This window comes from Mandrillus leucophaeus, unplaced genomic scaffold (genome assembly GCF_000951045.1).
Source record: "Mandrillus leucophaeus isolate KB7577 unplaced genomic scaffold, Mleu.le_1.0 Scaffold729, whole genome shotgun sequence".
In the NCBI taxonomy this organism is placed as follows: Eukaryota; Metazoa; Chordata; class Mammalia; order Primates; family Cercopithecidae; genus Mandrillus; species Mandrillus leucophaeus.
In genome coordinates this window covers 844,915-862,400 of record NW_012107908.1, presented here as the reverse complement: position 1 = coordinate 862,400, position 17,486 = coordinate 844,915, and the positions used below count along the sequence as shown (strand labels likewise).

Genomic DNA, 17,486 nt, shown 5'->3' with positions numbered 1-17,486 from the left:
CCTGGGAGGAGCGCGGGCTTCTTTGGAGTCAGGCATACTTGGACTTGGATCCTGGCTCCGCCACCAGTTAGCTGTCAGGCCTGGCCTGGGCAAGTAACTGAGTGACATGGCCTCAGTTTCTTCATCTTTCACCTTCTTGAAGGGTTGCTGAGATCAATAGAGACCTCGCATGTAGATCTCCCAGCACGGGGCCTGGTACATAGCAAGTGCCAGAAAATAGTAGCCCCAGGGAGGAGATCATCTCCCCTAACATCTGGAAGCCCCTCCTCTAACGTCACCTTGTGTCCCCCTCCTCCTGGGAATGTCACCCAGGCACCCTAGATGCATCCCAGCAGCAAGGCGCCTGCCTCCTGGTTCTGTCTGGGCAAAGAATGGCATACGTCAGTGAGGTCCCTGCCCCTGCCCAGGCACCAGCCGCATCTGGTGCCCGACCTCCGGCCGCCAATGGGATGCCACCTATTCAGACTGTGCACCTGCACCCGACTAAAAACAAAGGGCTCCCCTCCCCCTGCCCCACTGCTGGCCCTCCTCCCTCCCCCGCCTCTGTCCCCCAAGCGGCTAGGGTCACCCGGCCCCCACACAGCCTTCCCTCACAGCTGCCTCGCTGCTTTTGTTCAGCATGTGAACTTCCCCGTCAGCCGAGCTCCTTGCACGGGAAGTAATCAGGGATCTTGACAAGGCTTCAAACCACAAATGCCACTACAAATTAACCAGCACCACTACAAAATACTACTCCTGTCAACATCGGGGAAGAATGCACTGCTCTTCAGGACCAGTCTGAGACGGCTTTCAGCTCAGCACTCACTCACGGCAAAGAGAGTGCCCGGACCCAGCCAGGGAGAGTCGTTGACAGGACTGGTGAGCCCCTGAATCGTGAGCGTGCCCTCTCCGGAGACCATCTCTGCCAGACCCCGTGGCAGGTGCTGCGGCTTTTCTTCCAGGACCCCCTTCAATCCTGAGCACCCCCTCATCTCCCTCGCAGGTGGTGCCTCTGGAGGGCAAGTCGTGGGGCACCCAGAAACCTCACTGTGGAGTCTGCCGTTCAGAGAGTGAAGCCCAGCCTCACCTCTGTGCGTCCTACCTATGTGCTGTGCCTTTGGGCAAGAGGCTTCCCTTTCCCTGTCTACAGAGCGGCAATCATAATAGAGCCTCTGTCTCGGAGTCGCAAGGACCTCTGGGATATCCTGAGTAATACCCACCCCTCTCATCCTCCCTTCCTTTCCCTAAAGAAACACGTCCTTGTTGCCCTGTGTGAGGGGACTCTCACCACGTGGAAACCTCTTCCTCAGCGTGACGTGGAAGTCCTTCCTGTACAGCATCTTGCAAGGAACATCCCTCTAGAGTGACAGCTTGTTATCTCTGCAAATGCTTCAGGCCTCAGGATCCCCACATTTCCTCTGGGTGCCCCGCTGAGTGGCTCAGGCAAGGAGCACGCTGTACGCTACATGACACAGGGGCCTGGTCTTCTCCAGCTGCCCTGGCTGAAGCTCTGAAGCGGAGGCAAGCATTTGATCCTCCCCAACAAGCAGCACAGCCCTCATCCAGGGTGGACGGAGAAGATCGGGGACAGCGATGGGAGCTGGGGGCTAGGTGAGAGCTGTGCCTGCGAGAGAGCTTGTTGGGCATCTCAAAGGAGACACTCCACAAAAATATCGCTTCAATGCACTCCTTTTTGGAGGCATATCAAAAGAAGCCCTCTTTTATTTCCATGCCTTGCATAATAGCAGATTTCCAGTCCCAAAGAGTAGAGGAGCCTTGCTCTCGGCCCAGAGGCCCTTTGTAAAGCTACAGAAAGCTTTGTCTTCCCCTCCCAACTGGGTCTGTTTCATGCATAGGTCAGAGCATTGATGTGGCTACTAGCCAGGAAAATTAACCAGGTGAACTCTCTCCTCGTTAAACAGCCACAGAGTTTAATTGTGAATTTGTTCTCTTCCCCCTCTCCATTCCTGGCCATGTATTTGACTGGGGCATGTGCCTGGGACAAACTGAGAAATGGCAGGGCCTATCCAGCTTCCCCCTCTGGGGCCAGGCCTCCTTCATTTGAGGCAGGTAGGTGCCTGGCAGGGAAGGGAGAATTCAGAGTACACATTGCACGCAGAGGATCTGAGACCCCCTTTGGGGCCAGCTTCAGAGGCTAGCTCTGTCGTGGACCAGCTGCCATCAGTCACACCCCACCTTCTTGGCCTCCCCTCCCCAGCCACCCCAATCTTTACATGCACAGTCCTCAGCCTTTAGTGAACCTGGTTGGTCCCTGTGACCTCCAGCGTCTGTTCACTTCTGCCTCCTTACCTATACCACTCCCCGGTTGGGGTCTGGCCTGTCTCCCACCAACTTTGATATTTCACCTTCTATGTGGCCCTGTTGTCCCAGCAGTGAAGTGGGGACACTCATTCTGACGGCACAAGGATGTTGAAGGGATGGTCCCAGATGTCCCCTTTATTGGGGACTGAGTGAATCCATGAGTCCATTCCTAAACAGTTTCCTGCCCTCTGCCCCATACACAAACATCATAGCACCCCTGCCCCAGCCCATAATTAACTCAGGATGAGCTCACTGGCCCTCTTCTCAGGGCCTGTCATCCACCTGCTCCGGGCAACCCTGGGCAAGTGTTTGCTTGCCCTCATCTGTGAAATGGGTAGCAGCCCTCATTCCCCGCAGAGGAGCCTTGCACTGGTGAGTGTGCAGCAGCTGCTTAGGCCCTGGAAGCACCAGCAGCAGGAAGTGCCTTGGCTCTGCCCGCAGCACAGGCAGGCTGGCTCCCAGGCAGCAGGGACACCGCCTCCCCTCCCCTACACACTGCGCTCTCTGCCCCCAAGTCACCACCTGGCAGTCAAGCATTTTCTACCCTGCAGCCCCGTGCAGGGCGCCCACTCATCCATGCCACCCAGGTAATTAAGTTGATATTCCAACACGCCTTCCCCTCCTGACCTTTTGGAAACAATGTGTTTTGCTGCATCAACAAATTAACTGCAAATCAGATGCTGTCCTCATAAATGCCGGTTTCATATCCAATGAGCATACTCACCTGGCCCACACGGCTGACAGATAGAGATGCCGAGGGCCAGGCAGAGACCAACAAAGGCCAAAGAGGTCCCCTTTTCTCGGGGACTTCTGTGTCAATCACACCTTCGGTCTTACCCTCTCTTGTGTTCATATCTCCCAGCAGTGGTGTGGCCAGTGCGGGTGGGTTGACAATATGGAGGCCTGGGCAGGCTCCTGTGATTGGAGGGGAGTATCTGTTCTTAGAAGCCCACACATCCTCCTCCAATGCATTTTCTATACCAAGGGCGTCAAGGTTTTTCTTATTGTGTCTGATTATATCCCTCCCACGGAGCTCAGAAGAAAATCCGCACTTCTCAGCCTGACATTCAAGGCCCTCTTTTTATCTGACCTCCCCCAGCCCCTCCCAGGTCCTGGCCTGCCCTGTCCTCATATTCAGCCCCACTCTTGTCTGATTGGACCACTGTGGTTGCCCTGTCCCCACACTCCCTACCACCTCCAATCCGTGTCAGAGACCTTCCTCTGCACCCCCTGCACGACAGCGCCCTCTACCAGAGTCTTGTTCAGACACATGCCCCTGTGCCTGGGACGCCACGCACTGTTTGTTGAATGAATAGACAAATGAATCACATGCCTCCTTTGGAAAGCACCACAAAAAGATTCTTAAATAAGGAAAGAAGGAGAAGGTGTCAGTTACTCTGTCATCCGCCTTTTCTCTGAGGCACAGATCTCTAACAACAGATTCTAACTTCAGAAGGGACAAGGATTAGAAAAACCATGTCAGAAAGGATTCCAGGTGACTTTGGAAATTTTAGTTGACAAGGATAGCACAATGGGCTAAGAATACCTGCTTGTTTTAGTTTTCGCTACTAGCTGTGTGACCTTATACTAGTCCCTTAACCTCTCTGGGCCTCCTGTTTCCTGTCTCTGTAACAGGGAAATAATCCTTCTCTAACTTGCCTCACCAGGGACTGTGAGGTTCAAAAGAAAGTGGAGAAGTTAAAATGCTTTGAAAGGAAAACACATCATATAAATAGAAGAGATTATGAAAATCCAGTCTCCTTCAACAGAACCTTGCTGATAGCACACAACTTTGGAAAACCAGCGTCCTCACATCCATAGGACTTTGCTGGAAAGACCTGTGGGTCCCATGGGGAGATGGAAGATGGAGTGGTCCCATTTCATCCTCAGGATATCAAAACCGAACCTCGTGTTGTGGCTGTAACTGTACTCTCATCCTCATGCCAGGGTTTGTAACCTGGGAATCTTGCCATTTTACGGAAGAGTTCACTGAGACTTAAGAGAGGTTAAATCACTCGCCTAAGTTGCAGAGCCAATATTGAAGTCAGCTAGAAAATGACAGAACCAACTCGTGAACCTGCGTATTTCTAACCCGAAGTCTATTTCTTGGGGTTTACCCCACCAATATTTCTTTCACTTTAAGATATTTTCCCATCATGTAGGTCAAATCCCACCAAACTCTGCAGTCCTTGAGGACAAGGACTGTGTCTTATTCTCTGAATCCCCCTCGTCCTGGCTCCCAAATGGTTGTTCCATAAACCCACATAGGAGGGATCCTTCCACTCTGGGACAGTCCATCTGCTTCCACTCCAGAAGTGTTTGTCAGGCAGGCAGGCACTTTGCGTTGACCAAACCTCTAGCCTTCTCCCCGCTTCGCCGGCCCTCTCACCCCTCCTACCCTGGCCCAGCTCGAGAAGTGCCGGAGGAACTGTCGAACTGAACTCTTCTTAGGAAAAGATCGCCAAAGGTCCAGTCTTTTTGAACTAACTTAAGAAACAGCAGTCTGTGTAGCCACATTTCAACCCGGCCAGGGGACAGAGGATCACATATAATGTGACCTCAATGCAAAGATGCCCAGACCGCTTCAATTCTCTGCTGCGTCTACTTTAAAGCTCTTCCGGTTTTACCTTCCTTTCCTTCGGTGGTGGAAAGAGCGCTCAAGTGGTCAGCGGTCAAGAGGCCTTCCCGATGACAGTCAGCACTCCCAGCTCTGCCCATTACCAGCTGGGGGTGTTGAGCAGCTCGCTTTACCTCCCTCCAATCTGTTCCCTTTTCCATGGCCACTAGGACACTTAGCGAGACCAGGAGCGCCAGGGTGAAAGAGGAGCAGGCTCAGGGGCCCAGTCCTGGGCTATGGGCCGGGGACGCGGAGAACCAGAGCGGAGTCAGGTGGGAGAGGGACCGCTCCAGGCTCAGAATAACTTTCCCTGAGTCCTGGCCAGCTCTGCCGTCTTCTCGGGCCTCACACCACACTGTTGTAGTCCCTACATTCAGCTAGTGCTGGCTTCAGCTTCCAGAGCACCAGGGCCACTCTCTGGAAGACGGCATGCTTTGCTGAGTTGATCCTTTCCTAGCTCATCTTCTTACCCCCTCTTCCCGCCCAAATCACTACCACTCACCTCCTCCGGCGTTTAATGGCCTCCAGAGTACTCGTCCCCCATCTGTGTCCCCAGCTGGGGACACCCCAGCTTATTTGGGAAACTGCAACCACCATGGCCAATGGCCCCGCCACGCCCTGTCTAGGAAGCAGAGGCCTCCCCCGGCAGCGTGTCCACTGTGCCCCTGGCCCTGCGTGAAGTGCCATCAGATGCCCCACATCCCTGCAGCAGGGCCCTCATGACTGTGCTCACAGATGAGGACACTGAGACCCAGGGAAGTCACTTGCTTGCCAAAGTCACTCAGCAAACCAGCTAGGCCTGGAGCCCCTGCAGTGGGAGCAGGAGGGCCCTGCACACATCACATGTTCTTGTGTCCGAAATCTGAGACTGCCTCCCATGAGATTACTGTCTAATCCACTGGTGACAGTCCAGCTGCTCACCTGTCCCCAGCCTCAGCTCTGGTCCCCAGGGCCTGCACACTCCTGGCAGGGCATCCCGATAATTAGTGCAGCCCTCCCCTTCTCCCTCCCCCCAGCCCCAGGGTGGGGGGGGGTCTTTAATGCATAGCCCCTGGGAGTTCACCCTTCTCTTCCTGGTGGCCACCCCATAGGAGGTATCCCCGTCCTATGCTCCAGCATCAGAACAAGCCCAGGATCCGTGAGTGCAGCCCCCTGTCCCTGTGCGTTTCCTCTGGTGATAGGATCCCTTCGTGCCACCAACCCACAGGGAAAACTCCCCGAGTGTCAGAAGCGGCAGCGTGGCTTCCTGTTGGTTGCCGTGGTTGGGTTTTATCTGTCTGGGTGCGCCAGGACATCTGTACCACATTACTCTTTCTTGGCATCATTACACCGCCGCCTGGCTGACTCTGCTAACTTCTAGGATGGGTGTGGTCAAGAGGCTGCCTTCTTCCCACCATCTATCAATTCAGTTGCAAAAGAACCAGCACTTCCTGATGACAAGCAAAAGAAAATAAGTTAATTTAAGAATCTGGAGAATGGACATTTGGTGTGTTTTTACATGTGCCAGGAAGTTTAAGCCAAAAATAATTTGCTGAGCACCTTTTAGGTATCAAGTAGTCTACCAGACCCTGTGGTAAACAGAGCAGTGAGGGAGCTGATAGACAGCCGACGTGCTGTGGATGTTGAGGCGGGGTTTCACCAGAGATGAGATTGCCGAGGTGGCTGGTGGAGCCCTGAATCTGGAGGTTCAGACAGCATTTGCCAGGGGATATTCATGGGTGTTATAGGGAAAGCAAGTCTATGTTCAAATAAAGTTGCGAAATAGGACTTTTTAAAAAAGAGTTAATAGGTTTTTGCCTGGTTTGGGTGGGTTTTTTTCTTGCAAGACTCGCCAGCCTTTGCTATGCTAACAGGCCTTGTGAATCCCCGAAAGGAGCAAGACAGAAGACAGCGTTTCTCAGATTTGCCTGACTGGGGAACCTCCTTTTTTCCCTTCATACAATGCATCTCCCAGGATGGCGTTTCTCAGCAGACACCCTGTGAGATGCCGGCCTTCCGCTGAGATGATTTCAGCTGCCAAGTGCCAAGATTGGGTGGGCATTTTTTTTTAAGTACACTCTGGAAACAAATGTAGGCGATGGACTGGGAGGGGGAGAGGCTGGAGGCAGGGAAACCTGCTGATGGTAATGGTTGCTAATGTCTGTTGGCGGCACTGTGCAAAGAACCTGACGTCCGTCATCTCGTTGAATCTTCCTAACAGCACACTCAGGTAGGCGGTGCTGTTACCTGCACTTCACAGATGAGGATAGTAAGGCTTGGAATGGTCAAATCGTGGGCCTGGAGTAACCCAGGGAGTAAATGGGAGAACTGGGGTTCTGTCTAAAACTGTCTGACCCCAGAGGCTGCCTCCTGAGCACTCTGCTGCACCGACACCCAGCAGGAATGGAAATAGCCCAGGCCTGAGGGGACAAGCAGTGAGGACAGTGGGGCGGGAGAAGATGGTTCCCCCGAAGTAGAAGGGCCAAGCATAAGAGAAGCAGTACTGGGGGGAGTGGTGTAGGAGAGCGGGGTGTCTACACAGAGGGTAGCAGCCTGTGCACCAGTGTGGGGGGCTGGGCTCCCCTCTCCCTGATCACCTCTTCCTCTTGATGAACAGTGTGAATTGAGGGGTGGGGGGCTGTTCTCCTTTACCCCACACACTTCCTGTAAGCCATGAAGGGGAAAAAGCGTGGCGACCTTGCCCATCCCTAGGTAGCACCCCCAACTCCCCGGTAGCCACCAGCTGAAGAAGGGTCACCAAGCGTGGGTTGGCCCTCATGCCCAGCTAATGGCATAGGATCTGGGAAGCCGCAGTGTCATTCTATCCCAACGTGTTCTCCATGTGCCACCAGGGAATCCTCCACCAAGTCCCTGGGCCCAGTTTCCCCTCAGGCTGCCCCGACAAGTTCCGTGCAGGGCACCAGGGACCCAGGGACAACTGGGACACAGGGGAACCCTCCACTAAGTCCCTGAGCCCTCTTTCCTCTTGAGCTACTCCAAGAGGTTCCATGCAGGGCACCAGGGACCCAGGGACAACTGGGACACAGGCCCTGCCCTCTAGGAGTAGTGGGGCAGGTTCAGAAAACAAGTTCTAAGGCAGATTTGAGATCTGAAGCGTCACTCCCACTCAGTAGAGCCCTATATCAGCACTGTCCAAGGAAAGCATAATGGGAGCTTCATACAGGAGTCACATGTGGAATTCTGAATGTGAAACATAAGCAGATGAAATTGATTTTAGTATTATGAACCTAATATATCCAAAATATTATCATTTCAACATGTAATCAATCTAAAAGTTATTACTGAGGCATCTGACATTCTTTCCTTGTGCTGAGTCTCTGAAGTCCAGTGTTTTGCATTTACAGCACATCTTTTTTTGTTTTGTTTTGAGACAGAGTCTCGCTCTGTCACCCAGGCTGGAGTGCAATGGCACGATCTCGGCTCACTGCAACCTCCACCTTCCGGGTTCAAGCGATTCTTCCACCCCAGCCTCCCGAGTAGCTGGGATTATAGGCATGCACCATCATGCCCGGCTAATTTTTGTATTTTTGTATAGATGGGGTTGGCCAGGTTGGTCTTGAACTCCTGACCTCAGGTGGTCCGCCCGCCTCGGCCTCCCAAAGTGCTGGGATTTAGAGCACATCTTAACGTGGACCGGCCACGTGGGACATTGGCTCCTGTTTTGGCTGAGGCAATTCTGGATTGTGTCCAGTTAGATGTATCTTTGTGATGTATCTTGTTAGATGTATCAGAAAGATACGTCTAACCTGAGTGATACATTCCGACCTGAGTGATGGAATAGGCAGAAAATAACCGGAAGCCTCCTGGGGATTGCTGTGGGTCCACGGCCTGGGTCTCGCGTGAAATTTCACTTTCCTTTCTCGGCCTCCCTGTGTCCCATGCATGCGAGAGCATCAAGACAGGCAGGCTGTTGAAAGGACACTGCTGGGCTTTCAAGATAAAGGGTTTGAGCGGAGAGCTGAGAAGTCTCTGCTCTACCAGTTTTGATTCAAATCCTGATTTCAGAAGCCAATCATTTTGTACAAATTGTATTTGTTCATCAGACATTTGTTGAGCAGATTTTTTCCCCAAGTACCACAGAGCCTGCAGGCACAGGGATGAGCCCCCTTGGAGACGGACCTGTAAAAGGCTCCGTGGGCGCAGGGGTGAGGGACCACATAGCAGGAGGCACGAGGCAGCATCCGACCTGACGGGCTCTTGAAGGACAGGTACACGTTTGCCAGGCCAGTCTGGTTGGAGCAGCTCATTCCACCCGGAGGGCAGGCAGGAAACAAGGCATGGGTGAAGGTTGAGAAAGGTCTGTGTGGGGCACTGTGGGGTCGTGGTCTTGGGGGACATGCAGTGCCAGCCCCAAGCCTTGAGCAGGCGCCCAAGGACAGGACAAGGCGTGAGAGGTCTGGAGAGGAGGTGGGCTGGCCCTATTGCACCTGGGAAGGGCCCCAGCCTGTGTGGAGCATAGTGGAAGGCGGAGCTGGGGGCCCTGTTGGGAAATGATTGCAGTAACCAGGCTGGAAACAAGGCTAGAAGGAAAGAATGAGTAGGGGAGATGGCTTCAGAAGGTGGACAGTGGGGGTGAGGTGGGAGGCGTCGAGGATGGCCCTCTGGCTCTGGCTCTGGCTTGGGTGACTGGGTGCCTGCCCCCAGGCCGTGTGTAGAAATGCATTGAGCCTTCTCAGTGCGTCCTGATGTTTTAAGTTTCCACTTTAATGCAGCTGCAGAGACTGCGTCCCACCCGACCGCCTCCCAAGATACAGCGCTCGAGGCCCGTGAGTAACTGGTGGTTCTGCCCTCCCCACCTAACACTGCCTGAGCCGTTCTCCCCTCAGCCTGACTAAACCTCCAGAGTTTGGACCCTCCTGCCTGGCAAAAGGAAACTGGGAATTGGGTTTTTCAGCTTCCCTCTCTGTGTGGCATGAACTTGAGCTTGCATTTTCTGGGCTTCTCTCGCTTTTTTGTGAATAAGTTTGGTGATTTGCAGATCAGAGCCATAGGTAGCAAGGGGGCCACTGTGTGGTGTGTGTGCTGTGTATGCATCCTTTGAGCACGCCTCACAGGGTGAGCAAGCGGTTGAAAACCTTCCTCCATACCCCTGTTCCTCACAAAGGAAGCAGAAGTCTGGGAACAAGGGTCTCATTCCTGCCAGATCTGGGTCTGGAAATGCATTTGTACCTTCCCATGGGTAGAGGCTATGTCCAGAGAGTACGGAACCCGCTCATATGGAGACAGGTACCGCTCCCCTGCCAGGCCTTCCCTGGAGATCCACCTTCCCATGTAAAGTGCCAGGTAAGGGGAGTGGTGGTGTACGCCTCTAATCCTAGCTACTCAGGAGGCTAAGATGGGAGGATCACTTGAGCCCAGGAGGTTGAGGCTACAGTGAGCTATGATTGTGTCACTGCACTCCAGCCTGGGTGACAGAGCAAGACCCTGTCTTTTTTTTAAAAAAAAAAAAAAAAAAAGCCAAGTAAGGATGGAGAAGCAAGACAACATGTGATAAAGCCACCGTCACCTAGGAATGGGGTGGGAGACGAGAGAGATCTGTCCATGGAAAAAGATTGGGTCTGGGTCCCGTGTTAAGCATCAGTGGAGCCGTTTTCCATGGTAGGTCAGATTTCGGCCTTGCTGAGCCATGCGAACTTTGGCAGGTGCTTTGAAAGTGGGAAACCTTCCAGGACCTTTTGGTGAGGGCTGTTTACCAAGAGAAAAGTTTCTCCATCTACCATTCAGTGTGGCCACCACTCTGTGGCCAACCAAAGAGTACCCCACAACCCAGTGTCCTAGCCCTCCCACCCTCTGCAATGCACATGTTCAAATCCATCTTGTGAAGGCCAAAAGGCTGGGGCATGCAGGTGACCAGGTGGACTGTGTCTGTTCACCTGGGGAGATGCACCCAGCATCCACCGGGTAGCTGCTCTCTGGGTGAATGTTGGCCATTCTGTGGCATAGGTTTCCTTTCCTTCCCTTACCTGCTGTGGGAATTAGAGGGCTAGAGGGGAGGCCTGGGGGACTTAGATACCTTCCCCTATGACCGTCGTGAGTCCACACTCCCAGCCACATGTGACAATGGATCCATCACGTATCCCCAGTCACACTGTGGTTGGCCCAAAACCCCATTGGCACAGCTGGCAAGGAGCTAGAATATGTCTGCTCACTGTCACTGGAAAGAAGACAGAAGCAGCAACAAGAAACTGCTTTGGGGGACAGGAGGCCCCTTCTAAGCAACCTTGTGTGACTAGTGAGAGTTTCAGTAAAGTCCTTAACAGCACAGATTTGGGAGGCCGACAGAGCTAGGCTTGAATGCTAAAGTCGTGTGACTCTGGCAAGCACTGAAGCTCTCTGAGTCTGATTTCACCTCTGGGGCTGTGCCCTCATTCCTAGAGGGGTTTCATGAGAAGGAAAGTGGATGACATTTGTGGAACACACACAGTAACAGTTCTTATTTTTATTTTTATTTTTTTCTTTGAGACGGAGTCTCACCCCGTCGCCCAGGCTGGAGTGCAGTGGCGCGATCTTGGCTTATTCACACCATTCTCCTGCCTCAGCCTCCCAAGTAGCTGGGACTACAGGTGCCCGCCACCACGTCCAGCTAATTTTTTTGTATTTTTAGTAGAGACGGGATTTCACCGTATTAGCCAGGAGGGTCTCGATCTCCTGACCTTGTGATCCGCCCGCCTCGGCCTCCCAAAGTGCTGAGATTACAGGTGTGAACCACCATGCCTGGACAACAGTTCTTATTCTTAACAGGTTTTTGCATCTTACAGCTTCTAAGGAACGGCCCAATTTATTAATAACCATCACTTGCCTGGGATTTTATAGTCAGCAAATCATTCTTAGGTACCTCATCCCAGCTGCGCCTCACAGTAGCTCAGTGAAGTGTAGGCACTGTCACCACCCTGTTTAGCAATGAGCAAACTCATGCTTGGTAACTTAACCCAGGTTCCTCAACTGCAAATAAGGTCATCTGGACTCTAGAACCTGTAGTCTTGCCAGTATTCCAAGCTCTCTGGACCCTTCGTCTTCTGCTTGGGACCAGAAGAGTTTCAGCTTTCGGTTTGTTTCGGATTTTAGAATATTTGCATGATACTTCCTGGTCGTGTGCCCCTAATCCAAAATCCAGAATCCTCCAGTGAGCGTTTCCTTTAGCATCATGTTGGGGCTCAAGAAGTCTTGGATTTTGGCGTGTTTCAGATCTCTGATTTTCAGATTAGGGATGCTCAACCTATATAAAATGCTGGGAGAAGGAAAAAAATTCAGTCAAGAAAAAAGTAATGAGTAGCGGCTGAACTGTCTGCGGAATCTCCAGTGCCATGTTAGGTCTGGCAGAGACACAGAGGAGAAGAGAATTAATATTCATTGAGCACCTTTTCTGGTGCCTAGGACTGTGCTGGGCACTTGTGTCATTACTGTCTCATTTGTCCAGCCCAGGGCACGCAGATGCCATCTCCCTAATTTGTAGCCAACACCACAGGGATGATGACAGGCCTGATGATAAGTCCTGCCTTTGAGCCCAGCTTGCCTCTCTCCACTGTCTCTTTGTTTTCTACCAAACAGCCTCCCCTTAAGCCAAAGTCAGCAGCAGGTAGCTCTCAGTGTTCCCCTTTGAGGCTTGGCATCCAAGGCAGGCACAGAATCTTGAAAGTCATGATTCAGACCGGGCGTGGTGGCTCAAGCCTGTAATCCCAGCACTTTGGGAGGCCGAGACGGGCGGATCACGAGGTCAGGAGATCGAGACTATCCTGGCTAACACGGTGAAACCCCGTCTCTACTAAAAAATACAAAAAAACTAAAAACTAGCCGGGCGAGGTGGCGGGCGCCTGTAGTCCCAGCTACTCGGGAGGCTGAAGGCAGGAGAATGGCGTAAACCCGGGAGGCGGAGCTTGCAGTGAGCTGAGATCTGGCCACTGCACTCCAGCCTGGGCGACAGAGCGAGACTCCGTCTCAAAAAAAAAAAAAAAAAAAAAAAAGTCATGATTCAGGGAAGGATCACTCCCCTTGGAAGAGTTCAAGTATTGGAGACAGCAACAGTGGACTGTGTGTTTTCTCACCAGTGTGGGGATCTGTGCAGATTGTGGGGTGGGCCGCCACATCCATTGGCAACCGAGGACTCGGGAGACAGACGCTGTGAGAGACACTGAGTAGCAGCTGCCTCAGGCTCTGAGCTAATGCAGGAGGTGACTAGCCTGGTGCTAGTTTTGGCCGAACCTCCTGGATTGATGGCATGCCGAATAGGCGGGATGCCTGGGAGAACCAGCTCTCCTAGCCTTGGAAGTCAGAGAGGCCTGCCCTGGTTTGAATTACAGCTTGGCCACTTCCTGGCTGTGCGACCTTAGGCAGGATCCTCACCTTCTCTGAGCCTTAGTTTCATCATCTGTAAAATGGGTTTAACAATAGAGGTTGTGTATGTATAGCGCCTAGCACGGTCCCTGGCGTGTCCCCCGAACTTATTCTGCCAAGCGGCAGCACTAAGAGACCAATTTGGGAGTCACAGAAGGTTTATGCTTTCTGGGCCCCTAAGGACCATTTACTCTACGTGCATTTATGCAAGCATTTCCAGTGGACCCTGCTACAGACTAGGTGGGAACCGGGGAGACTCAGCATATAGAACCCCCTGAGGGCCTCGAAGAGGACAGCCTGCCAAGCTCCCATGTCAGGAGCCATCAGCCTCCAGTGTGGCTTTGCTGGGTCACGTAGCCACAAACGTTCAGGACAGAAGTGCAGCCGTTGGCCCGGGGTAGCAGAGGCGGGGGAGGCTCTAGCCATTCAGCCTTTCTGGAAGGAGCTTTGTAGCCTGGCACCTGTGGCTGGAGTTCAGATGTTACCCGAGGATTTGGGCTTTCTTTTTAAAAACAAGAAAAAGGAAAGAGCAGAAGAAAACCATGCCAGCGCCTCCTGGACGAAGGGAGAGGCAGACTGCCGTCGGCCTGCGTGTGAAGCGCTTTATAAGCTCTGTATTTATTATTTCTTGCTCACCATTAAAATCAAATGTACTCAGTGCTTTTGTATTCAATACACATTTAACCCTGCCGACTTAAGATTTCTCAGGTTTTAAATCCAGTGGGGAATTGGCTGGCTTCCCAAGTTTCCCCTCCAGTCCCCCTTGAACAGAGCTGGAAATCTCTGTTTAGCATTTTCTCCCCTGGCGCGGCTGGGATCTTCACACTGGTGGGGCCAGTCACTGTTGTGTGTGCCTGTGGGTTTCTTCCTTCATCCCCCATACCCACCCTTCCTAAGCACCCCAGAAAGATGGGTGTGATGGCTGAAATATGACAAGACTTGTCTGCATAGTCTGTGATTCAGGCTTCATTAATAAACCGTTTTGTCTGTATGTGTCTGTGCCTGGTTGTGGCCCGCCGCCATGCACGTGCGAGGGTGCGTGTGCGTGAGTGTGGGATTCATACATGTGCCTTCACCTCTTGCGCGTGCCTCTGTGAGTGTGCATTTCTGAGATGGTGTTTACATGGAAGTCTGGAGGCCTCAATATATCTCGGGATGGTCATGTCTGTGAGTGTAATTTTGTGTCTGGCTTGTCCACACCAGTCAGGTGTGTGTAACTCTGGGTAGGTCAGCAGCTGTGCTGGTGACCAACCGCCTCTGGGTCTGGCGTGTCTTTCTCTCCCTCCCCAGCCTCCGCGGCTCCGGCTCTGTGCTCCCCACCCCCGCCCCTCCCCCACTGCTCTGTCTGTTTTATCATCCCTAATGAAGCAGTCTCCTCCACCGATCCCGCTGATTGCCAACCCATTCCTTTTGTTTGTTGGCGCTGAGCCATTCAGCGGCACTCTGACAGCTCAGCTCGTCTAATTAGCTCTGTTGTTCTTTTTCCCCATGTTTCACCACGTTGCAAGTTCAGTTGAAGTTGCCACAAACTTAATCCCCCCATTTCAGCCACAAGTTCACATTCTTAACCCGCCTTTATTGTAGCAAGGAGCAGCCCTGTGCAAGGACGAGCTGACAGGCCTTAAAGTCTGACCTTTCCTGAAAGCTCTGCCCCAGGGCCCCCCGGGGCAGGGGCAGAACTGCTCCTTCACCCTACCCACACTCCCGCCTTTTGTGGGGAGAAGTTGGGGGTGGGGATCATTCCAGCCAGGTGACCCTGTTGACCAGCTGCCAGAGCTGGGGAAACCAGTTCAGAGTTAGAAGAGGTGCGGGGATATCCACTTGTTTATTCAGCACATGTTGCCTGAATGTGAGCTGTGTGGCAGGCACAGTTCTAATCACGATGATACTAGCAACGTCATTAGGCACTTCTCAGATTCCGAGCAGCAATGTTCACTTGTTTCTAAAAATCTTGCTGAGCGACCATGACACCCAAGGCAGTCCACAGAATGCGAGGCAGGGATAAGAGAATCCTAAAACTCATCTTCTAACTCAGAGACAACCACTCTTCGTCTTCCTTTTGTTGTTGACAAGAAGGGACATCCAGGTCACAGAGGAGCAGGATGAACATTTATTGAGCCCCCACTGTGTACCAGACCCCATGCAGGGACTTTCCCTGTATCCAGTCTTCACAATCACCCCATAGATGAAGACAGCCAGTTTGGTGGAATGCATTTGGTGTTTACCACATCCCTGATCTGCCAAACCAGTCTGAGATCAGACTGGCCACTCCACAGGAAAACCTTTGGTTAGATCACACGTGCACAGACCTGAGGGCTTGCTGAGACTCCATAAAAACTTGTCTTTTATGCAGCCAGCTTCTGTCATCTGTGTTCCTAAGCCATTGTGCCGTGTCACCCACAAGCTTCTGGGGGGCGGGAGGTGTGATGTTCAGGAGAAGGGGCGGGCAGGAAATGGAGTGTGTGCCTGCTCTCCTTCCCTGTCTTGTCCTGGAAACTCAGCAGCTGTGGCATCCCATCCATGGAGAAAGCAAGCCCCCTGCCCCGGCAGGCTTGGTGGTTTTTATCGGCAATGAAATTCAGAGATAGACTTTCTCAGCTTAGCTCTCAACCCATCCCTCTCAGGCACTGGGAGTGTACAGAGATGGCCGTGCCAAATTAAAGCCGTGGAATGTCAATTGGACCAAATGAGTATACTTCTAAGGGCACCTACAAATTCTCAGCCTAACATCCATCACGGGCTCTGGCAGGGGATGAGGGTGCCTTTCTCTGTGGGCCCTCATCTTGGTTTTCAGAGGCAGTAGGTAGGAAAAACCCATCCCGCTGCTGCAGCAGCAGCTGTGGAGTTAGGAAGCTGGGTCCTTCCTGATGTGCCCGCTGGAGGCCCTCCCACTAGGTCTGCTCAGTGCATGTAGCTACACAAGATGGGCAGCATCCAGGCTGAACCCTGCTGGGAGGACCGGCACGGGGATGCCCTGGGAAACAGAAAGACGATTTGTAGTGGCACTCTCTCATGCCTCTCTTATTTAGAGAGGAAAATAAGCACCCTGTGATTCTGTTGTAAAAAGAGCAAACTAAGCATGTGCACCCTGAAAACAGGTGTGAGCACAACCTTTTCTTTCTACAAAACCAGCTTCTGGGCGTCAGAGGAAGATGAGACGGAATTGTCATTGATAAGGGCCTCTTGGTTCTGGGTCCTATGTAGACATCATCTCATTGGACCCTCACTGCAGCCCTGCAAGGAGGCCAGTGGAACTATCCTCATCTTGCAGATGAAGAAACCGAGCTTTCCAGGAGCACCTTTCTGATTTAAATAGGCCACAGAATTCCAGTTAATGTGTCTATCTGCTGCCTATTAGATGGTGATACTTCTGTGATAGGCTGGGCTATTGTAGCCTGTAGCTTTGAAATTTCCTAAACATTTTGGGGGGGTGGGGGCGTTTATCCAAATCTTCAGAATGTTCCTGTATGGCTTTTCCAACTCACTCCTTCTTGGGGTCTCCCCCTGTACTCCTCTAGGTGCGCCCACCTCGTCCTCATGTTGTTAAGAGACCAAAGAGCAACATCACAGTGGAAGGCCGGAGGACGTCTGTGCCGAGCCCTGAGCAGTGAGTATCGCGCCTCTCCCCTCTGTCTGCAAGAACCCTCTGTCTGCGGGGCCAGCACTTTGTGGAGCTCCAGCGTGTAGCCCTGGCCTTTGTGAGGCTTCCCCGGGGCCCCCAGTGGGTGTTTCACAAAGGGGTCATTCAGCGAACAAGGCTTGATCTCTTACTCGGTCTGGTTGTCACACCAGCGGGAGGCCCCAGAGGCCAGGGAGCCAGGCACTTGGGCTGGATTTCGAGTGGTGGGGTCCAAAGCGTACTTGGCTGGGTTCAGAAGAAGGTCCTAGGCCTCCTGTGCTGAACATACCGAGTCAGTAGGTGAGGGTTAGAACCTGGTGAAGGAGGCCAAGTGTTAAACTGGGTCCACCCACCTTCCTAGGCCTCCATGGCCGAGATCTGTACACAGGACTGCCCTTATCCACTGCCCCAGCCCCACCAGGACCCTTTGCCCACCTGTGCTGGAGCATTTATGTTACTGTGGTTTTTCTTTTTTTTTTTTTTTTTTTTTTTTGACGTTTTTTTGTTTTGTTTTCCTGGCTGGAGTGGAGTGCAGCGATCTTGGCTCACTGCAACCTCTGCCTTCTGGGTTCAAGCAATTCTCCTGCCTCAGCCTCTCAAGTAGCTGGGATTACAGGC

The 17,486-nt window shown here is 52.6% G+C and overlaps 1 protein-coding gene across 1 annotated transcript in view; it reads left to right on the top strand.

Annotated features, from left to right (window-relative positions):
- Positions 1-17,486, top strand: part of DENND1A (DENN/MADD domain containing 1A) — a 497,378-nt gene that overhangs the window by 456,429 nt on the left and 23,463 nt on the right. Inside the window, exon 19 of the mRNA XM_011965500.1 lies at positions 16,768-16,856. Coding sequence (XP_011820890.1) covers positions 16,768-16,856 — 89 coding nt within the window. The remainder of the gene's footprint in view (positions 1-16,767; positions 16,857-17,486) is intronic.